The sequence below is a fragment of the Emydura macquarii genome, unplaced genomic scaffold (assembly GCF_026122565.2).
Source record: "Emydura macquarii macquarii isolate MOO-44397 ecotype Brisbane River unplaced genomic scaffold, CSIRO-AGI_Emac_v2 contig_2292, whole genome shotgun sequence".
Lineage (NCBI taxonomy): Eukaryota > Metazoa > Chordata > Testudines > Chelidae > Emydura > Emydura macquarii.
In genome coordinates, this window is record NW_027132429.1 from 3,123,519 (window position 1) to 3,147,987 (window position 24,469).

Consider the following 24,469-nt stretch of genomic DNA (forward strand, 5'->3'; position numbering starts at 1 on the left):
CCTGCTCAACTGAACGCAGCCATGGCAGGGCCTTTCCAGCGGCCTGACGGGTCCCCTGGCTGCTCCGACTAGGCCCAGAAGGAATCTCGGACACAGGCGCCCGCAGCCACGCATCTCACTGGGCGGCCGAGGCAGCAATGTTCCTTTGATGCTGTAGGAGCCAGAGCCCCCTGCATCCTGGCCCCGAGTCCGACCGGAGACCAGCCCACCCTTCCCTCACAAACGCTTCCCTCCCCCTCTCTCCCTTCAGGCAGGAGCCACAGGCACCGGCGAGATGTCTCTGTGCCAGTGCGCGGTGAAGCACAGTGAGTCGGACATGGAGGGCTGCTGCTTCTTGGCGGGCGGGGGCCTGAAGGTCTATCTCCACTGGAGCGGCGAGGCGGAGCGGTGCCAGGCCTACACCCAGGGGGTGCTGAGCGCAGAGGAGATCTGCATTGACATTGCCCAGAAAATCGGTGAGCACTGACAGCCTGCGGGGCCTGGCGTGTCCCTGGGCGACTGACGGGCTCCAGCTGTGCCCGGGAGGGTGCCCGCCCAGCGCTGCCTCAGGGATGGGGGCAGGGGGCCTGAGCTGGGGCTTGGCGCCACAGTCTCTCACTTCAGACCCAAAGCGGCAGAATCCCTCTGCTTCCGGTGGCGTTGGCAGCCTGCGTGGACGTTCCAGGAGCGCCCGTCGTAGCTTCCTGGGGATTGTTGGAACCCTTTTCTCTGCCTGCCCCGCCCCGCCCCGCCCCGTCTGCTGCCGCCGGGTGGGGTGCGATCCGAAGCCTGTTCTTCCCTGCCGCCCCCGTGATACCAAGAGCAATGAGCTCGTGTGACCCCGGGCTGCTAGCTGTAGCCTGCTCTGCTGGCCGTCCTCTGCCCTGTGTGAAGAGAGCCGCACGGCCGGCCGGCCAGGGAGCCCTGGCATGTTCCCTGGAAACGCTGTGTGTTGCTGGGTACAACTGCTTGCTCCCCCGGCCATGCGGGCGGCAGCAGCTCTCTAAGTGCACAGTCAGTGCTGGGGCCCGCTCCTCACGGCAGGGGCATTGTACTTAAATACACCCGTGCTGCCTTCTAAAGCGCCTGCTTCTCCCCGGACAGCCACTCTACTTGCAAGGAGCTGTATTCTGGCCCCTCTCCGTTCCTCGCAGCCCCCAAACTGTCAGTTCGGCTCTGGGGAAAAGGGCTGGATTGCCAGCCCTGCACTCTCACTCTGCCCCTCAGGGTGGGTGCGCCTTGGGCAGCGGGTGAGGGGGAGAACAGCCTCCACCACGGCCCTTGGCTTCTCTGGTAATGGGCGCTGGTTGGTGCTGTCTGTGACGACAGAACTTCGTGCCCTGGGGATTGGACCGGGTCCTGCAGAATGTGGATGAATCACATGGGCTGGTGCCGTGGAGCTGGAGGCCACATATCCAGTTCCCTGGTCCAGCCACTTCCCCTGCCTGGGGCCCTAGAGGTGAAAGGGCCCTGATCACCTCCCTGCTCTGAGCCAGCCAGTCCCTGGCCAGGAGCTGGTACCTAGAGGCCAAACACGCTAAGATCCTGACCCGCCCAGGCCGCCCTGCCCCCCTTGCTGCGTGTTGTTTAGAGTTCACCTCCCCTGAGCAGCTGTGTCTCCTTTAGCGCTGTAGCTCTGAACAGTCAGGGCTGTTGGCTCTATCTCCTGCGTGTCTGGCCTTCCTGGGGTGAGGATGAGCGTCGCGTCCCCGATGCTCGGCTGTCGGCTGGTTACTGGAAGGCTGATTTAGTGGAGATGACTAGCTAGAGCCGTGACATGGCCTCTGACTCATTGGCATTGTCACCGAATAAACCCTCTGCCTCTCTCCAGGGACTTTCCCTGGTGAGCTACTGACTCTGGGGATGTCGCTGGAGGCCTGGTTCAGTCGAGCAGAGTCTGTGCGAGGCCATGTCACACTCCACAGGGGAAGGGGAGCAGGTGATGTGCTTTTTAACCCCGGGTTTGCTGGAAACACCCTTTATTCCTGTATGCGGTAAACTGACCAATCAGGCTGGATTAGTATTTCCCATCGTGGGGGCTTCTGCTTAATGCAGTTAAACCCTCCCCCCACCACCCCTTACGCTGCTTTAATTGGGTTTTATTCCTGGCTCTGCCACTGGCCTGCTGGATGATGGTGGGCAAGTCACTGCCCCTCCCTGTGCCTCAGTTTCCCCATCTATAAAACACGGCCAATGATACTGGCCTGCTCGGTAAAGCCCTTTGAGATCTGCTGTTTAAACGCTAGGTATGAGGATTATTTTTAAAAGCAGGTTAGTTTTAACAAGTCCCTTTAAATGCATGAGTCGTAGCCTGGTATCTCTGTGGCTCATAGACAGCTAATTCCATTCCTGCATTGTGGAAATTGGACCTAGATCTTCGGTCCCGCAGCATCAGGCACTAATCCTGCTGCTGGCACTCAGTGAACATCGGTGTTACCAGTAAAATCCTGTAACAGGGAGGAGAGAACTGGGAAACAGCGTCCAGGCAAGGCAGTGAAAGGAGCCGCTTTTCAGCACTTATAGCCCATGCGATTTAGAGCAGGGGCAGTGGGGAAATGCACCCCTACCATTGCACAGGAATTCTCTTGTCTCCCACAGGGATCACGCCACTCTGCTACAGCCTCTTCGCTCTCTATGACATGCAAACCAGGATCTGGTTCCCTCCCAACCATGTGTTTGAAATCAGCAAAGACACCAACCTGAATCTGCTCTTGCGCATGAGGTGAGAATCGCTGCCTTGGGTCACGGATGGCTCCCCGCTTCTGCCGGCTGCAGGGCCCCATGGCCAGCAGCTGAGTGGTGGTGTGGGCTAACATGCCGGGAGTTTTCATGGGAACACTCATGCTGGGGAGTGAGGCATTGCTTGCTGGTTTGTCTGGTTACCGGGTGAGGGAGGCGAGCAGAAGCAATGAAGAAACCTGGGTAAAGGTTGGCGTCAGGTCAGATAGCGACTGGGCAGCAGCTCTGGGAAAGTGAGAGGCTGTCAGTCAGTCTCGCTGCCTGACTGTAGTGCCAAGAGCTGTGCGGGGTGGAAGTGCAGTGGAATCTCCCATTCACAGGACCCCGTGTGCCCCTCAATCCTGACCCACATCCCCTGCTGTTCCGGTCTGTGCTTCCCACACTCAGCTCTGCTCCGGCTAGTCCGGACTCAGGCTTGTCCTGAGCAGAATCCACCAGTCCCGTCATTACATAGTGCTGGTGACGTGGACAAAGGTCCGCAGGGAAATGAGCTGAGGGCCACCTGCCTTCTACCTGTGACACGGGGCAGCATGTTGATCTAGGTCTCTGGGTATGAAAAGACCCGTCTGTGACTTGCAGCCATTCGCCAGCTTTGCTTAGTCATATTGCCTCTGTGAGGCTCTGAAATCCCCTGGCAATGAGCAAAGGAAGAGACGGATGTCCATGCTGGCAGCGTGCTGCAGTTAATGGCTTCAGTGCTGCTTGTCACAGCCTCTGAGTCAGAGTAAAGGCAAACGTGAGGGGCGATCACCAACCTGTTTGCTTTGGGATTTTATTAGGTCATGTGAGCCTCCTCTTTGGTGACTTGTGCTTCTAATTAGAAAGTGGAATGTTTGGCTGTAGACATCTCGTATGGAGCGCTGCGGCCAGGGGGTCACCTGTCGGGTGAGCCGAGCGCTGCGGCCAGGGGGTCACCTGTCGGGTGAGCCGAGCGCTGCGGCCAAGGGGTCACCTGTCGGGTGAGCCGAGCGCTGCGGCCGGTGCTGCCTAGAAATAGACTGACTAGTTGAAGTCCCTCTGTCTGACTGCCTGTAAATCGGCAGTGGCCAAAGCGTCTGTCTGTCTGTGCAGGGCTTTGGCCGCACGCATCACCCTGGCACTGGCATGTGGACCCTGGGCTTCTAAAAGGCAGCATGTTGTCAACCTCCTCTTCAGCGCAGAGGCAATGCCTGCAAAGACTACATGTCCCAGTGTGCTTAGCTCCGCTCGAGATGGGGCAAAGCATGCTGGGATAGGTAGTCTTGTGTTGCTGTAAGCAGCACCCCGTAGTCGCTATAGGCCCAATCTCTACCAAAGGTGAGGATGGGTGCGGTCTGGTGCAGATAGAGCATAGGTCTCTGGCAGCTGAGCCCCTGGGCTGGGCCAAGCATGGCCACCTGGACACTGGCTCTGAGAGCACATTACAATGGACAGCCTGATCCAAGGGCCGGTAAAGTAGATGGAAAGGGTCCCGTTGGCCCTTAGGTTACCAATGGCTCGTGTTGGAAGGCTCGCGTCCCCGCAGCAGCAGCACTCTGTTTCCTTCCCCTCCGAGACACAGCTAGGTGCAGCTCTGTCACGCTCTTCGCTCCGTCAGGGGGGGTGGCTAAGCCAAACGCTGCTGAATGCGGCTGCAGGAAATCCCGCGTGTCTGCGAGCACCAAAATAGCTCTGCGCTCGTTGCTGCAGACAGAGCTGTGGCTTTGAGGGTTCCGGGGAGGACCAGGCAGTGGAGACAGAAACTCGCTTTGGCCAGCGTTTGTCTCTGAACTGTTTCCATACTGACTCTCTCCAATATGGGTGTGTGGGCTCAGCACCGTGGGCTCCTCGTCCTGGGTGCAATACGAAATGTTCTTTCCATAGCGTGAGCACTGTGCAGGGGAGACCGGACACCTCTCTAGCCACGAGCGTGCGTGAGAGAGTTGGTGAGCTAACAGCGCTCTGACCACATTGTGCGTGCAGCCAGTCTTGGCACAGTGTGCTTTGACTGTGGTTGCCTCCCTCCAGCCCGGCTGCTGCATCTTTCCTTTGAGACAGTGAGCTGTCTGGGGCAGAGACTGGCCCTGTGCATCTGTTCACCACCAGCACGAGCAGGCTTCTGGGTGCAAACCACTATGCCACAGGCTTCCTTCCCCTAACGCACCCGTCTTGGATCAGAGCCTCACTGTGCTGGGTGCTGGACAATACAAGTGAGATGGCGCCTCTGTGCTGCCAGGAGCCTGGCTCCTGCAAACACCTGTGTGCAGAGACGTCTGTGCAGAGGTGTTTGGCGGGGGTAAGGCTGTGACGGTAGCTTGCTGCGCTGGCAGCTGCTTGATTCCGTTGCTGTTTAACGGCTCAGGAGTCCTGGCGTCCATGCTGAACTGCTCTTGGCACAGCATCCCTGTACTGATTTCTGCTTGCCTGGCTCCGGGACAACTTGCGCTGAATGCCAGCGATGCCTCCCCGAGTGACTGCCTGTGCGAGCAAGCGTGCTGCACGGTGATAACTTGCCCTGGTGGAGATCAGTGTTCTCGACACTTTATAGGCAGGGAAACAGAGGCACAGGAGCGGTGCAGCCTGCCCCAAGGTGCTTGAGTCAGTACAACCCAGGAGTCCTCAGCTCCCAGAGGCGTATCTGCTCTGGCTGGGACCTCTGATTCCAATAGCATGTGCAAACATCAGCTGATGTAAACCATCTCCTTTCTGTGCTCCCCCAGGGCAGTGTGAGCGTGGTAGATGTGACGCTGGGCACTGGGGCTAGAGGGAGGGAGGTGCTCTCAGCAAAGTGAGTGCAAGGCCAGTGAAGGGCATTCCCTTGCAGGAGGCCAGCTGCACCTGAGGGGTCAGTGTAGTCCGGCAAGTTCCTCTGGACATAAAACACGCCCCTGGAAACCTCCAGCCTCTCAAACAGCCTGGAAATCTGCGTGGGAGGTGCCCAGGATTGGGGGCATTTGGCGGAGGATGCAGGCTTGTTCTCCCTCCGAGGCTCTGGTTGGAGTCGGGTCCGTGACACCTGAGAGCCGCTCCCATTCAGTGGTTTGGGCAGGGTCTTGTTCCTCATGGCCGGCTGGCGCAGCTTTGCCCCCCTTGCTTGTCTCTGCTGAATGGGCCAGGAAGTCTGAACTCCGCCTCCAGGCCAGGGCGGGCCTTGCTGGCAGAAGGGGGGAAATGGACCGGAAGGCTTGCCCTGCTGCTGTCCCGGCTGTGTCTCTGCTGCAGTAGGGGCACTCCCAGCCCAGCCCAGCCCACTGCATTGGCATGGACACTGCGGGAGAAAAACCACCTGCACCTTGGAGGGACGCAGCTCATACGCTTCCCAGCTGGGACGTGGGCAGGCATTCCTGTGACCGTGCCCCAGGCCACGGCAGTCCCCAAGGGAGCGGCCTGTAGTCTGCCCCCGCACAGACAGCAGCAGCTGTAGGATACCAGCAGCAGGGGCCAAGGCCTCAGCGCTGTTCAGGCAGACACTTGCCTGGCCATGCTACGCCACGCTGCACCTGGAGGGCCCGCATTCCTTGCTGCGCTCCCCTGCTGCACTGGTGAGGCTGCAGGGGCAGGTCCTTGCTGGTGTCAATCTCTGAAGCTTTGCTGCTTTGCGCCAGCGCTTAACTCTAGCGGGCACCTGTCAGCTTGGCTCTGTTGCCAGTCCCTGACCTTCGCAAACCGGGAGGTGTTCAATGGTTGGTTTCTTTTTCTTTGATGTGGAAAGAGCCTTAGCAGAGGGGTGGCAGTGTGATCTCGTGGATAGCGCATTGGACTGGGACTCAGGAGACCTGAGTTCTATTCCCAGGCCTGCCACTGGCCTGCTGGCTGACTTTGCACAAGTCACTTCGCCACCCTTTGCCTCAGTTTCCCCATCTGTAAATGGTGGTAATGATACTGGCCTCCCCCGTGAAGCACTTTGAGATGCACTAGTGAAATGCTGGCTGCTGCTATGGAGTGACCATCAGAGCTGAGCCCTGCAGCTGTGCGACGTACGGGGAAAAAGCTTGCCAGTGACTCCTGCCTACCACTCGGGGCAGCTTGGTGGGGACTCACTCAGACAGGAGCACCAGAATGTGAAGCAGAAGCAGGAGGATTTTGTAGCCATCGGTCTGGCAGCTGCTGAAACCGCTGGGGCCACTGGCTCCATGTTACTTCCAGAAGGTGCCCACTGGGCTCGCTGTGGCCATTTCCACCTCCCACAGGCTGTCTGTGACTGTCTCCTGCAGGTACTACTTCCGGAACTGGCACGGGATGAGTGACAAGGAGCCGGCCGTTTACCGAAACGTTCCCCGGCAGAGCGACTCCCCTGAGGACAAGCTGCAGGGCGGCGCGCTGCTGGACAGGTCGTCCTTCGAGTATCTCTTTGAGCAGGTGGGGTGCAGGCCTGCGTGAGCAGGCCTGGAATGGTGCTATGATTGGGATGTTTGCCACTAAGGAGGGCTGGCTTCCCAATGGTTAGATGTCCTCACGGCAAGCTGTTAACCCTGGGTGGGTCCAGTGCTTTAACAGACTGGGAAACAGAGGGACAGGTCTCCAAATAGGCCCTTGTCTCCCCAGGGATGAGCGCAGCTGTCATCAGTGCTTATCACTGGACCCCATGATACTCGGCTACAGCAGTGACAAGCGCAGGATGGGAACCTGTGTAGAACAGAACGGACAAGGGACACAGTGGGACTCAGGGCTGGCTTCCCGGCGCAGTGGCAGGAGGCTTTCTCGCTTCCCCATACCCCGAGCTGGCACTCGCCTGACATCATTCAGTGGCAGGAGGACGCCTTGCCGCCACGCTGTGGGCTTGGGAAAGGTTTAAACAATGATGTGGAAATTGCCAGATGGGCCCAGCGCAGGGCTCCCCTCCCCTCTAGCCGCAGGGAAATGTCCTGAGAGTTGGAGGTCAGGGCTCGTGCCCAGAAGCAGGAGGGTCTGCAGCCTTTCCGAGACCGAAGAAAATCTTTAAGGTTTTGCCTCATTTAATTTAAAGTTACTCTGCATACACTACAGCCGTAGGAGCCGACAGAAGGGCTCTCTCTTTAAGCCTCATGAGGAAGACAGTGAAATCTGCACGTGTGATTTGAGTCCCCTTTTCTCTTTGGAAAACCCTCTTTTTGTTGTCCCCTTTGCAGGGGAAATTTGAGTTCATTAATGACGTTGCATCTCTGAAAGACCTTCAAACCGAGCAGGAGATCCACCGATTTAAGAACGAGAGCTTAGGCATGGCCGTCCTTCACCTCTCTCACATAGCCATCAAACGGGGAGTCTCTCTCGAGGAAGTAGCCAAAAAAACCAGGTGATTGCTGGGTGGACGGGCTTCAGGGCTGCGCTTTCCACCTCCTTTCCAGGCAGTGCAGTGCAGTTCAGCTCGTGTGGAGGCTGAATTGCAGCCCCTTCTGGGGCAGACCTTGCCTCACACAGCTCTTAAAATAAGATGTTTCTTGGAGCTCGTTTCTGGGGGGTGGGAGCTGAGCCCAGCGTGGCACTTGTCCATTCAGGAGGTGTCTGCCTGGAATTGAACCCAGAGGTGAAAGGAGAGCGCACGTTCACATTGCACTGCTTCCCCTCGAACACAGCTAGATATACAGTGCACAGGCTGCGCTCTCCTCCAGCGAGCCCCCGGCACCCAGGGTGGGGGTAGGGCCTCAGACGCACCGTGCTGCGAAGGATACTGGACTCCGTGGTGGGACGGCATTGCATGAATCCCTCCTGCATGCTCTACTTGGCTGTTTGCTCCACCTTCTGTGTAAACAGGAGTGCTAACCTTCCTGGGGGCTGTTCCTTCCCCTGGGTCTCTTGCAGCTTCAAGGGCTGCATCCCACGCTCCTTCTGCCGGCAGATCCAGCAGAACAACTACCTGACCAAGTTCCGCATGAGGAACGTCTTCAAGAAGTTCGTGCAGCGCTTCCAGCGGCACACGGTCAGTGCCGGGAAGCTGACGGAGCAGGACGTCATGTACAAGTACCTGGCCACCCTGGAGAACCTGGCGCCCCGCTTTGGGAGCGAGCTCTTCCCGGTCCTGTCCTTGGAGACTGCCTCCGAGGGGGAGAAGGTGCTGCTCTACGTCAACGGAGGGCACACGCAGCTGGAGGAGCCCTGCACCTTGGCTCCCAGGGACAGGCCCCCCACCCACGAGGTCATGGTCACCGGCACAGACGGGATTCAGTGGCGGCCCGTCCCCATCGAGGTAGGCTTGTGCCCGGCTCCCCTGCCATCGGGGGCCTCTGGCTCCTACAAGAACCTACCTGGCACTATGCAGATGGGTGTGTGGGGGGATCCCCATTCTGGCTAGGCCTGAGCTGCCTCTCACTCAGAGGCACTGTGGCCTAGTGGATAGAGCACAGGGCTGGGACTCAGGAGACCTGGGTTCTGTTCCTGGTGCTGCCACTGGCCTGCTGCGTGACCTAGGGTGAGTCATGTCCCTGCTCTGTGCCTCAGTTTCCCCATCGGTAAAATGAGGGTAAAGGGACTGACATCCTATGAGAGCTACTGGTAGGCAAGAGGCAGGGCGTGATTGTCAACGGTAGGCGCCTGGGAAACCCGTCTCCAAAGGCACAGGAGTAGCCCAGCCTTGCAGGCAGGGCAGAGAGGGCATGAATGAAGGGGGCATTGGTCCAGTGTCTGAGGCTTGCTGTGTTCAGGGCCACGCAAGCCCGAGGACGCTGTAAGAGCCAAGACCATCAGGGGGCTCAGGGAAGAGCTGGATACGTTCCAGAGGACAGGCCCAGCGAGGGCAGGATAGGCTCTTTGCCAGAGGCTGGGAATGGCCGATGCGCTGGGTCACTCAGTTGCCTGTTCTGTTCATTCCCTGAAGTACCTGGCCCTGGGCCACTGTCGGAGGACAGGATGCCGGGCTGGATGGACCATGGGTCTGACCCAGTCGGGCCGTTGTTCTGTTCCTAAGCGCTGCTAACCCCAGGGACTTTCTCAGCTCACACAGCATGTTGCTAGCCCTGGGAAGTGGTGTGAGTTTGCCCTGAAAATGGCACGCTCTGAGTGTCTTGCCTCAGCTCGGGCAGGATGCTGGTGGCGGCTGGAGCTGACGGTGCTGCCCCTGGATGAAGATGGGAGCCCCAGTTTTCCAGGGGCGTGCAGCATCAGAAATCTGCTAAGGCTGAGTCGGAGCTGAAGTGGGTAGAAAGCCAGGTGGGGAGCTGAGCATGTTGTGGTGTGTGAAGGGCTCGCTGCTCGCGGGCAGGAGCTGACGACTGAGCCTGGAACCGCCGTCAGAGAGGAGGAACTCTCACCTGTGCTAGTGCCATGGCTGGAAGTCGGCGGGAGAATGCAGGACAGGCCTGGCCACCTCTCCGCCTGCCCTAAAGACCAGGCAGTGCTGCCCGGCTGCGTGGAGGGCCGGAGCTGTGACCCTACTTTGCTTTGCTTCCGCAGAGTGCAGGAAGCCACACGCACAGGGGTTATTTTGGGAGGAAGACCAGGACCAAAGAGCTGGAGCCCAAAGGGCTGTGTCAGCCGGTGGAGAGGAGCGAGCCCAGCTGGGTGTGTTTCTGTGACTTCCAGGAGATCACACACATTGTCATCAAGGACTGCAAAGTCAGCATCAACCGCCAAGACAACAAGTGCCTGGTGAGCAGGGTCTCGAGCAGGAGCTGTGCTCCTCTGGCTGTGTGAGAAGGAAGTGGGTCTAGTGGGGGCCTGGGATCTAGGACATCTGGTTCTGTCCCTGGCTCTGAGTGGGGTCTAGTGGTTAGAGCAGGGAACTAGGTTTCATCCCCAGCTCCGCCTTGTGTGGGCTTAGCCAAGCCCATCCTGCAGCATCTATTCCCTGGTAACGGGAGGGCTGTGAGGGTTTAATCCCTGAATGTCTGTCAAGCGCTTTGAGATCCGAGATGGTGTGAGTGAGTGGGAGTATTTCTCCTTCCATCGCCCTGCCCCTTCGCAGCACAGTCAGCCCCGGGGAGATGGCAGACTAAGGAACAGCTACTAGCTCCAGCCATCTCCAGGATGTTCTGCCCTATAGACGGGGGGGCGCCGGGGTGGGGACCTAAGGAAGCCGTGGGTCATGTGCCGAGCGGACAGTCAGTACCAGAATCTCAGGGCTTTCTCACTAGCGCAGTCCCAGTTCCCGCTAACTCACGTGCGCTGCTGTTAGCGATGTGCCCGGCCGCTGGCGGTTCCAGGGCCGTGTGTTGAGCTCTCTGGGGTTGATCCTTGAACCGTTGGCTGGTTCAAGAATCTGAGCTGGGCGGGTGAAGGGGGGACGAGACCGAGGCAACCTCTCGGCCATCCTGTAGTGACGTGTCCTGGCTCTTTTCCCCCAGGAGCTGGTTCTCCCGTCGAACGAAACCGCCCTGTCCCTGGTGTCACTGGTGGACGGGTACTATAGGCTCACGGCTGACTCCAGCCACTACCTGTGCCACGCGGTGGCCCCGCCGCGGCTGGTGATGAGTGTCCTGAACAGCATCCATGGGCCAATGCAGTAAGTAGCGCCTGCTGCCACGTGGGGAGCTGGGGGCTCCAAGAGACCTGGGCCCACCTGACCCCTTTCCCTCCTCCAGGGAGGAGTTTGTCTTCGCCAAGCTGAAGCGGGAGGAGCAGGACGGGTTGTACATCATCCGCTGGAGCGTCATCGACTTCAACAGGATGATCCTGTCGGTGGTGAAGAGGGACCGAAGCCAGGTGAGGCCGGTGTTGGGGGTGCAACAGCGTCCGAGAGGGGAGCCAGGCTTGCGTGTTGTAGCTCTGCCACTGTGGGGTGGAGTGTATGGAGCCGGCAGAGAATGTGGCTTTGAAGCTGCTCGGCCTAGTGGTGGTGCTGGCTCGCAGCAGACCCGCTCTCTGGCTCTCTCTGTTTCTGATCCATGCAGCTCCAGACACACCACGAAGCCCAACCCATCTCCCCCTCCATGCACATGTGGCTCTGCTGATGTGCAGCCACCTCTGGGGTGGAGAGTGGTAACTGACAGGCACAGAACACAACAGTGGGGCAAAGGGAGACGTAGAGCAGACACGAGGGTGAGCCCAGAGATTTTCCAAGGACCCTGAGGGACCCAAGGCCAATTGGAGTCCAGCTCCTTTTGCCTTGCTGCCCAGGCAGCATCTCCGTTCCTTAGGTCTTGGCTGAAAATCTCATTAATCCCAGGCTCACTCAAGAACACACATGTCCCAGCAAGCAGCTGCCATGAAGGCAGGGCCAGCTGGGAACTCCCCTGCTGGTTGGGACAGGCCTTTCCGCAGAAACACTCCGTTTCCCTTGAACCTCCAAACCTGATGTGGCACCACCCTCTGTGCAGGCGTTTTAGGAACGCAGGCCAAGTGCCAGGAGCCCCGGGAGGAAGGCTGCAGCTGGTACAGAGCCTCAGCCTGCCTTGTAACCTGCAGGGCATGTTCAGGCTGCCCTTCTGTCCCTCTGCTGCTGTGGGGGAGAGCTCTCTTCTGAGCTGACGCTGACCTAGGTATGGAGCAAAGCGCCGGAGCCGGGCTGCCACTTCCTTCCCTTTCTCGGCTGCGCTTGAACGACTGGCGCAGGGCAGTCGCGGCAGAGACTCGCACACTTGCTGTCTGAAATCCCAGCGCCCTGCTGAGTGGGGCAGTTCCCACGCCAGGCAGGTGAGCCTGGGATTTGACCAGCTCAGCTGTGAGAGGTGAGCTGGGGGAAGTGCAACCCTCCCCACGTGCGATGAAATCTAGGCAGCCAGCGGTCTGGCCTGCGTGCGGTGGGGAGACGCTGGGTAGCCATGGGGGCATGACCACCCCTGCCTGGAGCACGGTGCAGCACGCGACTAGGAAGGGAGAAGCTGCAGGTCACTGGCGGTTCTTAGGCAGGGTCTGTGCGTGTGGTATGTGTGCGCTGAGCGGGGCTGGGGTTCCCAGAGCCCTGGACAGCGGGCTGCCCACTCACATCGGAGTGTCTCTGTCCCTCCCTCCGCCGCAGGGTCCCGGGATGCAGGCTGCCCCCAAGTACAGGCAGTTCCGGATCCAGAAACGAGGTGACTCCTTCATGCTGGAGGGCTGGGAGAGGGAGTTCCCCACCGTGCGGGAGCTGATGGATGGTCTCAAAGGCTGCACGCTCAGGTCTGGAGACGAGACCTTCACCGTGAGGAGATGCTGTCCTCCGAAGCCAGGAGGTATGAGCTGCGCGGCCCTAGCCCACCACTGGTTTGGGGCATGGCACTCTGGCAGCAGCCCAGAATGCCCACGTGCAGAGTCAGTGACCTAAATCCAGAGCAGAGTCTCCAAAACGGTTTGTTTCAAGGCTGGTGGTGTGTCTGACCTCTTCCCATGGCCTCTCTCCCCAGAGCTTTCAGACCTGATCATCACCCGGAAGGTGAAGGACAGCACCAGGCAGATCCTCAGCCTGACCCAGCTCAGCTTCCACCAGATCCGGAAAAATGAGATGACCCAGGTTGGCCTCCCTGACGGGTGCCTGGGGGGAGGCTGGAGCGAGCCCAGAGAGCGCGGGCGTTTGCGGGGCAGGGCGGTGTCCTGGAGGAGAAGCTGAAAGCCAGGGCAATGGGGGCACCTGGGAGCGTTTCTGGGCCTGGTCCAGCGACCCTGTCAGGAGAGGGGCTCAGGCCCCGTGCTCCCCCCAGGGGAGCTTCCACCTGTGGCACGACCTCCCATTGGGGGGCAGGAGCTGGGCTCTCCCTGTGGCGCCGAGTGACCCCTCCCTGCCGCCTCCCCTTGCAGAGAGCTCACCTGGGCCAGGGCACGCGCACCAACATCTACGAGGGCGTGCTGCACGTGTGTGGGGGCGCCAGCGGGGATGACGAGGCCGAGTACTTCTCCACCGAGCAGAACAACAACAGCCGCGAAATGCACGTGGTGCTCAAGGTCCTGGACCCCAGCCATAGGGACATCGCCCTGGTGAGCCGAGCCCTTGGGATGGGAGGGGCGTGGGGGGAGCAGTTGGGCACCAGCTGCCTCCAGGCTGACCCCAGCTTGCCGGAGCTTGGTCACCTCCAGCGGCTCAGGGCCGGGCTATGGACGGAGCTCTGCAGCGATGTTGTGCGGACGGAGAGACCGGAGCCCTGCCTGGGCGCCTCGAGCTAGTGCCAGAGCCAGGGGACGGTTTGGGGTGAGGAGGGGCTGGAAAGGGGGTACTCAGCCTATGAGCCTTGGGACCCCGGGAGGAAGAGGGGATCTGAATGTGGGGAGCCAGCCCTGGGTGTGGATCGGAGGCTGGGTGCGGAGGGGCGAAATGGCCATGTGCCAGCCCTGCCAGCGAAAGCGCCACCCCAAACCAGCTCGCAGCAGCTTGTGAGCTGCCCCCCACGCTTTGCTTCGCTGGTCTGAGGCGGCTGGTGTCCTGGGGCCTGTGTTCCCGTGACTTCCCCGCTTCTCTCCGCAGGCATTCTTCGAGACGGCCAGCCTCATGAGCCAGGTCTCGCACCTCCACCTGGCCTTTGTGCACGGCGTCTGTGTGCGGGGCTCCGAGAGTGAGTAATGGCGCCCCAGCGCGTGTCCTCACCTCACTCCCCAATTGCCTGTCCAGTCCCTCAGGGAAGCGCTGAGAGGGCAGCAGTCACCCTGAATGCCTCCCCGTCCTGCCCCTGCAGGGGCCTCCTCTCAGCACCAGCTGATCCGGCTGCGACTTGCCAGCATGTCTCAATCCTGAGCATCCTCTAAGCTGTGCCCCTAGCCTGTGGCGGTGTCTCGCCCTCCAGTGCCAACGAGCCAGGCTGTAAGGAACGTCCTCTTCTGCCCTCTCAGATATCATGGTGGAGGAGTTCGTCGAGCACGGCCCTCTGGATGTCTTGCTGCGGAAGGAGAAAGGCCGGGTGACGGTCAGCTGGAAGATCACTGTGGCCAAGCAGCTGGCCAGTGCCCTGAGCTACTTGGTGAGAAGCTGTGGTTGGGAACTGGGCTCGCGCTGTCGCTGGAATGTGCCCCTGGCGTGGGTGCGCCACAGGAAGTGTTCGTCTGAGGCTGCTCCAGAGAAGTGTGGGCATGTTTAGGCCCCTTTCGCCCCAGCCCCCCGGGGAGTGCCATCTCCCAGCATGCGACTGGGTGCCAGCTTCAGCTTGATCTGTGTAGGGTCTCAAATCCTCTCCCTCACTGCCAGCACCTCTCCGCACAGAGCTGGCAAGTGACTCCCCCCAGGTAATGCAGCAGGACCGTGGCAGGGCTAGGGATTGAACCCAGGCTCTTGAGGCCCGGCCCAGCCCCTTCCCCAATGTGCACAGCTGGGCTTGAAACATTGTGAGGCGTTCTCGGGCAGCACCTGACCCGCAGTCCCTGATCTAGGAAAGCCGCCCGCCGCTCACGAGCTCCACAGATGCTCACAGAGGCTGTGGGTGGCAAGACTCGGCGAGCGGAGAGCTGCGCCACGGCTAGTTCAGCCTTCTGCTCCCGTCTGTTTCACAGCAGGGGATGGGCACGGAAGTGGGAGCTGTGACGAGGACCCAGGAGTCCTAATATCCTCTTCCCATGCATGCTCTTGAGACGCTGCAGAGTTCGTGGGAGTATCTGGAAGCGCCAGGGCTCCTCACATCTCCTTTTGGTTTTATAGGAGGACAAAAACCTGGTGCATGGCAACGTGTGTGCTAAGAACATCCTGCTGGCCCGGAAGGGGCTGGAGGACGGGTCGCTGCCCTTCGTGAAGCTGAGCGACCCTGGGGTCAGCTTCACGGTGCTCTCCCGAGAAGGTACCTGGCCTAGCTCACAGCGCCCTCCCTTGAGATGTCCGGCTTGTCCCCATGAAGGGGGAGAGCCCAGCGCGCCTCGTCTCCCGGAGGCAGGTGTTGCTTTCGTGCCGTGCTCTGCAGCATGGCGCAGGTGACTAGTGTGAATTGCGCACCAGCTGTGCTGAGTGAGTGGCCGCGTTTCGCCAGGCTTGCCTTGTGCGCTCCCTGAGCGGAGCTGCGTGAGTCAGCCGCTCTGGCATGGATCCCCTAAACAAACGGAAGGCGATGCCCTTCTGCAGCCCCTTCCCGCCCAAGGGTCCTCGAGCGCTTTGCAGACTTCGCCGAACACCCCAGCTGCTCAGTGAGTTGCTGTGTCTGCTGCTGAGCTGCAACACTCCACACCAGCTGAGGGCAGGACGCGGAGGAATAGTTTTTCTGTGGAAACGGTTGGGAGAACTGGATGCAGAATGTGACCATCCATGCTAGGGTTTGGCCAGGTCGCTGGGGCCAAAAGAGCCTCGGGATCAGCTGTGGCCAGGATGTTTTAGTCAGAGTCCTGAGCACCGGGCTGGGGCACTGAGATCAGCGCCAACACCCAGGGCAGAGCCACCGACTCCACTGCTTGTAGCATAGCACCCTGGCCACTGGCGGGGCACTGGGGATGGCACTGACTCCGCCCCTGCTGGCACAGCACCCCCTAGTGTTGCACCGTGGCACTGGGGTCTGCACTGATGCAAAGGGGAGGGCCAGCCTGCAGCTCGGCTGTTCTGTGCTCGTGAGATGTGGCAGGGTCTGAGCACAGAGTGGTGAGGGCGACGCCCATGGGTGACTCTGGCTATCAGGCCCTGCTCGTGGGGCTTCTTCTCTTTGGTCGGTGTTGGCTTTGTCCTCTCCCAGGAACGGCGAGTTGCCTAACCAGGAGCCTCACCTGCCAACCCACTCCCCCGAGCAGGGCTGGGCACTGGAGCTCGTCATGCCAGAGCTGCACGTGTGACTTTGTCTGAACTCCTATTGAGCGTGTATCCTGGCCTCCACGTACAGCAGGAGTGGGCTGCCTGACTCCTTGGTGCTCATCCCTTCCCTGAGCTCCAACGCTGCCTACGCAGCGGGTTTTCCCACTCACCTCCCTAAGCCAGAGCTCCTAGAATGAGCTGCTGGTGGCATGTGCGGTCACCTCCTGCTGGGACATGCCCTGCTCAGGCAGCGTCCCCGCATCAGCCCCAACTGATCCCTCCCTCTTCCCCAAAGAGCGAGTGGACCGGATCCCCTGGATCGCTCCCGAGTGTGTCCAGGATGTCGGCAGTCTCAGCACCGCAGCCGACAAGTGGAGCTTTGGCACCACCCTACTGGAGATCTGCTTCGACGCGGATGTCCCGCTGAAGGAGCGCACCCCCTCTGAGGTAACACCAGCACCTGGGTGCCTGGCGCTCCCCCTCCCCAAGTAATGATCCAGCTATGCCCGCAAGCTGCCATCCGGCAGGGCAGAACAATAGCCGGCGTGGCAGGAGACGCTCTAGCTTTCCTGCTGAGGCCGGCATGACAGTGGGAATGGGATGTGCCTAGCGGTCTGAATATCCATGGTCCTGAACCTCTTTGGGAAGAGGCCAGTCTGTTCTGTGGCAGCCCAGTGCTCCTCTGGGAGCCGGGGGGCTGCAGCAAAAACCGTCTGCTGAGGCCCGGGAGTGCGCTGAAAGCACCCCACGTCCTTCCAGCAGACCGGAGGGCTATGTGTTCTGGAGGGGGCAGGCCCACTGCTTGGTGGGGCTGCAGGTTGTTGTGTGGCTGTGTACGGCTCATCGCAGCCAGGGTGCGGCTTGCTCAGCCTGGGAGAGCTAAATGGGATCTTCCCTGCAGAAAGAGCGTTTCTATGAGAAGAAGCATCGCCTGCCTGAGCCGTCCTGCAAGGAGCTAGCCGCCCTGATCAGCCAGTGCCTGAAGTACTCCCCCAGCGAGCGGCCCTCTTTCCGGACCATCCTGCGGGACCTCACCCAGCTACAGCCGCACAGTAAGGCCTCTTCCCCCCCACCAGCTGGCAGTGAGTACCCGCTGCTGCTTTAAGTGGGGGCTGGAAACAGACAGAGGGAGACTTCCTGGCTCTGGGTGGCTTTTCCGCTCTGTCAGGGCACCCCTGGAATTGCAGCCATGCTGGCATCTGCTCTCTTCTCCTTCCTGGCATTTGGTGGGCGGGGCGACCCAGGCAAAACAAACCTGCCTCCCCGTGGGGCCCAGCCAGCCAGGTGCAGTTACCCTGGGCTGAGGCCACGCGTGTGGGTGTCTCTCTGAATCCCAGAAGCTGCCTTGCACCCGGTGCCCCGCATTCTTCTGGCCACGACGCAGCTCCCTTTGCTGCTCCTCAGCTGGCTGGAAGAGGTGGCTCCTGAGCGAAGCGTCACCTTGGCGCATGGCTTGTGCCAGTCCCGTCAGCCACACAGCTCTTCTCCTTGCATTCCAGACCTCACTGATGTCACCTCGGTGAGTCCCGACTTCCTGGTGTCTGACCCCACCGTCTTTCAGAAACGCTACCTGAAGAAGATCCGAGAACTTGGGGAGGTAAATTGCATCCATAGCAACCTGCGCCCCTGGTTTCAAGACCCCGTGACAAGGCATTGACAAAGGGAGGTAGAAGTGGCCACATCCCCCGAGCGCTGCAGTGGCTTAGAGAGCTGGGCAAAGGATCAGAGGTTTTACATGGAGGCTGAGGACAGACTATGTGGAAGGCAGGTGTAAATCCTCCTGCTTGAGAGAGAGCGCTGCTGGCTAAGGTCCCGGGCGGGGAAAACGCTTCCCCTGCAGCCAGGTTAGGGCGGGATTGCTGTCTGGGAGGTTTCTTGCACCACAGCTGGTGAGACAGGCCACGGGTCTGCTCCGGCCTGATTCATCGTGGAGTTTTAGGCCCGCTCTGTGCTGACCTGTCACTGGGAAGCTGGGATTCCCTGGCTGTTCCTGTTCATTTCCAGCCCAGCATGGGGCTTACGCCCACCTCTGGCTAGCTGCGCTCGCTGGGCACTGCTGTGGACGTGATGCTAGCAGTGCTTGGGCACAGTCTGGATCCCAGGCTCGGTTCTGGCAGAGGACATTTCACCTAGCATGCTTTCTGTCTAGCAGCTAGTGTGTCCCCCCAGAGGCCACTCCCTGCTCCGGGGCAGGATCTCAGAGCCCTGTTCCCATCTCTCCCAGGGGCACTTTGGCAAAGTGAGCCTGTGCTGTTACGACCCCACCAACGACGGCACCGGCGAGATGGTGGCCGTGAAGTCGCTGAAGTCAGGCTGCAGCCAGCAGCTTCTCACCAACTGGAAGAGGGAGATCGAGATCCTCAAGACCTTGTACCACGAAAACGTCGTCAAGTACAAGGGTTGCTGCAGCGAGCAAGGTACAGCCCGGCTGCCCCTGGGGGGCGCCACTTGGGGGAGGATTGCAAGAGAGCATTGTCTTCCCCATCTCCGCCTGGCTGAGAGCAGCTGTACGGGCTCCCTCCCCAGCCGGGTAGAGCTCAAACAATCCAGGGATGTGCGCTACGGGCACCCCGCCCTCTGCAGACTGACCCACCTGTGCTGCAGGCGTTAAGCATCACGGGCGAATACCCAGGTCAGAGCAGCACTCTTGCAGCTGGCAGCCAGCCGGCAGCTGTGCCCAAGCACTCCTGACAAAGGCCGCAGCATGGCCTGGGCACAGCTGCACGCGGGTGGCGTCAGGGCTGCAGCTGTCGCTCTGCCGGAGCGTGGGACGTCAGGCGTGACGTCGCAGCCTCGCGGGGGGCGCTCAGCCTCTGGTAGGACTGAGGCGGGGAGTCAGAAGGTGGCCGGGTTCCCCTCGGCCGTGCCTCTCTGCTCTACCGCCTGCAGCAGCTCCTCCAGCTGAGTGCATTGCTCATGTCCGGCTCCTCTTCCAGGGGAGAAGATCGTGCAGCTCATCATGGAGTACGTGCCCCTGGGCAGCCTGCGGGATTACCTACCCAAGCACAACGTCGGCCTGGCTCACGTCCTCCTCTTTGCCCAGCAAATCTGTGAGGTAACCACACGGGGCAAGCAAGGCAGTGCCTGGGGGACCGGTGCTGACGCTGTCACTGCCCTGGGGAGAAGGGGCTACACCATGTCTTTGCTACTCCGGAGTTGTGGTGGGGGTGCCGGGGAAACGAATGTGCAGTGTTAAGAGGAAGAAGTGGGGTCTAGTGGTTACAGCAGGGGGAGCCTGGGAGCTGGGACTCCTGGCTTCTACCCCCAGTTCTGTCAGACTTTCCATGTGACTTGGGCCAGTCCCCATCTCTCCATACGCTTCATGTTCCTGGCTGCAGAATGGGGATAACCACGTTTGTTCTCCGCAGGGCATGGCTTACCTGCACTCCCTGCACTACATCCACAGGGACCTGGCCGCCAGGAATGTGCTGCTGGAGAACGAGAATGTGGTGAAGATCGGTGACTTCGGACTGGCCAAAGCCATCCCCGAAGGGCACGAATATTACCGGGTCTGTGAGGACGGAGACAGCCCTGTCTTCTGGTAAGTGGGCAAACAGGAATGCTTTGGGGGCTCCCCATGCTTTCTCTTGGAGGGCAGCGCCGGTAGCTTGCTAGCCACCCCGGTGCATTGTGCAGAGCGGACTAGCCAGCCGCCTCTTGTTGATGGAGAGGGTTGGCCGGATTAAACTACCGGTCCCAGCATGGCTCGAGTTGGACCATTGCACGCTGGGACCTGTAATCTTTGTGAGCCACCCACAGGTGAGTGGCCTCAGGCTACGTTGTACAATCGCACATGGCATGTGAGAGCCGTGGTGAAAAAGCAAATTCAGTAACACCTGGAGGCTGTGGGCGCTGAGGGGATCCCCTGGCCAGCAAGTCTGTCTGAAGCATGGCCATGGATAACCAGCATCTGTGCCGCCACCTCCCTCGGCGACTTCCAGAGCAAGTCTGCTCAGACATTGCCGCCGAATGTGCGTGAGAGGGTCCCACTCCCAGCTTCCTTCTCTGCCACTCCAAGGGCGTGGCTGGGAGGCCCCGAGGAAGGGGATCCTGTCCTCCGGCCTGCAGGGTCTGGCCTGTGGCTCAGAGACATCGTGCGGTGCCATGGTGCGGAGTCTCCGTTGTGAGCCCCTCTGCGCTCGAGTGCCATTTGGAGGGATTCTTGTCATGTCCTGGCTGTGGGTCCCTTGTTGCTGATGCCCTGTGGTGGCGGCTGTAGCTTGATGTGCCCGTGTCCCCCGCCCGGCCCCGCAGGTACGCCATGGAATGCCTGAAGGAGTGCAAGTTCTACTACGCCTCCGACGTCTGGTCCTTCGGGGTCACTCTCTACGAGCTCCTGACGCGCTGTGACTCCAGCCAGAGCCCACCCGTGGTGAGTTCCACGCTGGGGAGGGGAGAGGACTGACCTGGGGGGGGCCCTCTCCTGCCCCAGGTAGCTCCTTGTGTTCAAGTTTGCTGAACAAGTAACAGGCGTGACCCTCCCCCCAACCGGCTTTGGTCTCCTTCCCTCTCTCAGAAATTCCTCGAGATGATCGGCGCCACTCAGGGGCAGATGACGGTGCTGAGGCTGATCGAGCTGCTGGACCGGGGGAGGAGGCTCCCGAGCCCCAAGGACTGTCCTTGCGAGGTGAGCTGGCGCCCTTGTACTCCGCTCAGAGTGGTGCCCGTTAATAATCGCTCGCTGTGCTATACCTGTTCAGCCCAGCGGGACCCCAAGTGCTTCACAGACTAGACAGGGATTGCCTCTTCCGCGCCTGGAACGCATCCACCTCTCGTGTGGGACGTGACAGCTGCTGAGCATCTCAGGACAGGAAGTGCAGCATCCACTGGAGCTGCAGGAGCGCAGGGAGGCAGAACTGACTCCATGTCCCCCACGATGCCAGGGAGAGCGCCACAACTGTAAAGTGCTGGGCCTGGGCAGGTCCTCGATGCTCAGAACTGTGCAAGTCAGGGCCTGACCTCGTGAGGCAGTCTCTCTGCCTACCTAACGGGGACTTCACAGCCAGAGATCCTGGCTAGGTGCTGACTGCCTTCACTCTGACCATGGACGGAAGCAACAGCCTGACCTTTCCCCTACACCCAGTGCCCGGCTGAAGTCCGTGAGAGCTCTGTCCCAGACTGCTGGGGCTGGGATTCCACTCAGACTCCGCAAGCTTGATGTCTCACCAGCATGTTGCCCTGCCGTGTGCAGGGGCGATATCCTCCAACGCCCGTGGCCATCGGCAGAGAGAACCCTTAGCTAGCAGATGAGCCAGGCTGGTTCCTGCTACCTGGGATGATTTTGATAGGCTTCAGCGCAGCGGATGGTGCGTGTCAGTAAGAGCGTGGTTCCGCTGCTGCCTGCCAACTTGTGTCTTCCTGGCTGCCTTCTGGCTCAGGGCAGGGGACAGCTGCTTGGAGACCTGGGTTTGGTTTGTGCCCAGCCTGCCTTTAATTGTTCTTTCCCCCTGCAGATCTACCGCTTAATGAAAACCTGCTGGGAAGCCGAAGCTTCCTTCCGCCCAGCATTCAAGAACCTCGTCCCTGTCCTGAAGACCTTCCACGAGAAATACAAGGCTCAGGCTCCCTCGGTCTTCAGCGTGTGTTGAATGGGACGCTGGGGAACGTGCTCGGGGAAGGACCACGGCCTTGTTCAGCTCCACGCCTTGATGGTGGAGCAGCCAGACTTGGTAGCTGGAAACCCTCTGACAGAGAGATCTGCTGTGAGATGCTGGGGCAGTTGGGACTTTGCTGCCTGCTGCCTCTGTGCCTGCTGCTGCGTGGAACCTCCAGCAGACCTCCAGCGCCATAAGCCCCATGTAAGTCGAGGTGGATGACGAAGCTTCTGTTGCCACATCTGAAATCTGGACCTGCTGCTTTGGCTGGATTCGGAGTCTCTCCAGCCAAGTGGATTTCGGCACAAGGAAGGCTTTCCTTCTGGACAGTGCAGTCTGAAGAAGCTGCGGGGCTACCTACCAAGCAGGGCAAACTGCCTTCCTAGCACATCTCATTGACCCTCTGGACCTTGGCATCGGAGGCACGTGTCAAAGCAGTGCAGCCAGAGCACGGTGTGCAGTGAAGGGGCGGATGTTGTATCTTGGAGCCTAATGTGCCGCATCCCGGGTCACCATCGGGAACTCCGAAAGCCTTTGCAGGGAGCTGGAGCTGGGCAAGGGGAGGAGGAGGGCGCATTGTTAAGACAGCAGCTGAGCGAGAGCTTGAAGCATCATTAAAAAGGATACACTGGGCTCGCTCCTGCTCTCGCCTCCAGCCAGACAGGCGCGCTCAGCATGCTGCGCTCCGTGTTGCTTTTGCAGCTCAGGGGAACGTGCCTGTCTTGGGCCTGTCCCACACCTTTTGTCTCTGAACTGGGGAGAGCTCTGGCCCATCCTCCAGCTTCTCCGGCTCCTGCCCGGTTTGTACCATAAAGCACCACAGTGCCTGCTTCCGCTGGCCACCCCTGAGCATGGGCAGAGGTGCTGTGCCCCCGGGACAGTGGCTGGCTTCCTTTATAACCCCCCGTGTGGCTGCTTATGCCCCCCTCTGCTCCCATCTCTTCTCGAGAGGAGAGACGCTTCCCATCGAAAGGCACTGCTGCTTGCAGCCTGGCGGCAGGTGCAGGCAGGCTGGGTGCTGCCCTCTTACAATCCTAGAAGATTAGGGATGGAAGGGACCTCAGGAGGTCATCTAGTGCAGCCCCCTGCTCAGAGCAGGACCAACCCCAACTAAACCATCCCAGCCAGGGCTTTGTCAAGCCGGGCCTTAAAAACCCCCAAGGATGGAGATTCCACCTCTTGGCTCTGTCTGCTGGGCCTGGCTTTCTCAGCACAGCCCCCCTCTCGCTCCACAGCATCTGCCCATGGGCTTTGGAGACTCTTCGCTCAAAGGCCTTTCATTTGTTCCGGAGTAGCCTTCGAGCCACTCCTGCAGCCTCGGCTGTCACCCCACAAAGTGAGTGGGTAACAAGGGGAGCTCCTTGCCCTCTCCCCCACTGTCAGGGCAGCTTGGGGCCCAGAAGGAGCATGTGTTGGCTACTGCCCCAGTTCCCTGGCAACCACCCTGCACAGGCAGCTCCTATATCCCCTTGCGTCTCTCGGATGCCGTGGTGCCCCCGTGGCTGTGTGCTGCAAAGGGACGGACCAATGCCACTCACGCTGCTGCCCCCGGCCACACGCCAACCAAAGGCTTCTCCCGCCTCTCCTCTCCCAGGGGCCAACACTGTGAATTAGATCATGTGGTCAGGGGGCGTGGAGTCTGCGGGCCTTAAACCACCTCTGGATCGCAAGTCAAGAAATGCCTTTATCTGCTCACCAAATCCCAGCCTTCACCCTTGTCCTCTGGTAACTACAGCTCACCGAGCAGCTGCCAGCGCTAGCCAGGCTTGTCCTGAAAAAACCCGTGAGCTCTTCAGCCCTGGTGGTGGGGCCGTGCCTAGAGAAGCAGCGCAAACAGCATCCATTCGAATGCCCCCTTCATAAACAGGGACTGACTGCTCCATAAACTTGGTGTGCACACGTGCGCGCTCGTCTTGGTTGTCTCAGATTCATTCTCCATGCGCTGCAGAGACGTCTGCATCGCCCCCTTTGGCGGCGTTTCAAAACCGAGTGGAGGGCTGGCTCAAGCCTTGACTGAATGAAGACTTGGATCTGTGCGCTGCAAACATCCACTCTACCAGCATGCCTTTAGCCCTCACTGTTAGTGGCCTGGAGTGCGTGTTCCTAAGGAAAAGGCTGTGGGCTGTACCCAGCCCCCCGACTCTGCAGAACATTCGGGGTCTGTTGGTCATCTCATCTCACCAGGAAAGATGGCTTTGAGCAAGCAAATATTTGTGGCACTTAATTACTAAAGAAATGTTCGTAGTTGGGTGTCTCCACTGCTTCTTCTCTCAGATGCGATTCTGGGAGTCCCCTAAGCCTCAAGCTCCTGTCTCGTAGCCACAGGCTAGACAGCAGGTGATAGTACCTGGGGCCCAGCTTCAGAGCTGAACAGATTTCAACAAGGTCAAGGAGCCAAAGTCGATACAGTGCCTGCACCTAGGGAAATAGTCATGCCAGCTCCGATCCTGCTCACCTGAGGTGCTCGCAGCCTCGGAAGGATGCAGGCATTGGAGCAGCCAGAGCTGCTCTTGATTCCTTCCCTCCCAGCAGAGCTGCTGCGTGGCTGCAGCAGGGAAGGGATGTCAGCAGCTCCAAGGATGCCTGGCTTACATCAGACCTGCTGCTGGGGAGGTAGCTCCCCCTGTGGTCTCCCATAGTAACGGGCCAGCGCTTCAGTCTAAAAATCACTGGACACAGCCAGAGA

At 60.0% G+C, this 24,469-nt stretch overlaps 1 protein-coding gene across 1 annotated transcript; it reads left to right on the plus strand.

The window, feature by feature from the left end:
* Positions 1-240: 240 nt before the first annotated feature.
* Positions 241-23,386, plus strand: TYK2 (tyrosine kinase 2). The gene is made up of 23 exons (XM_067560617.1): positions 241-455; positions 2,578-2,701; positions 6,891-7,035; positions 7,785-7,948; positions 8,455-8,839; positions 10,042-10,236; positions 10,932-11,089; positions 11,169-11,289; positions 12,545-12,737; positions 12,909-13,015; positions 13,300-13,476; positions 13,961-14,048; positions 14,323-14,450; positions 15,122-15,257; positions 16,485-16,636; positions 17,091-17,241; positions 17,689-17,786; positions 18,414-18,606; positions 19,126-19,244; positions 19,558-19,730; positions 20,444-20,561; positions 20,706-20,816; positions 21,643-23,386. Exons 1-23 carry the CDS (start codon positions 275-277, stop codon positions 21,775-21,777), a joined length of 3,552 nt encoding a protein of 1,183 aa, XP_067416718.1. The 5' UTR covers positions 241-274; the 3' UTR covers positions 21,778-23,386.
* Positions 23,387-24,469: the final 1,083 nt, after the last annotated feature.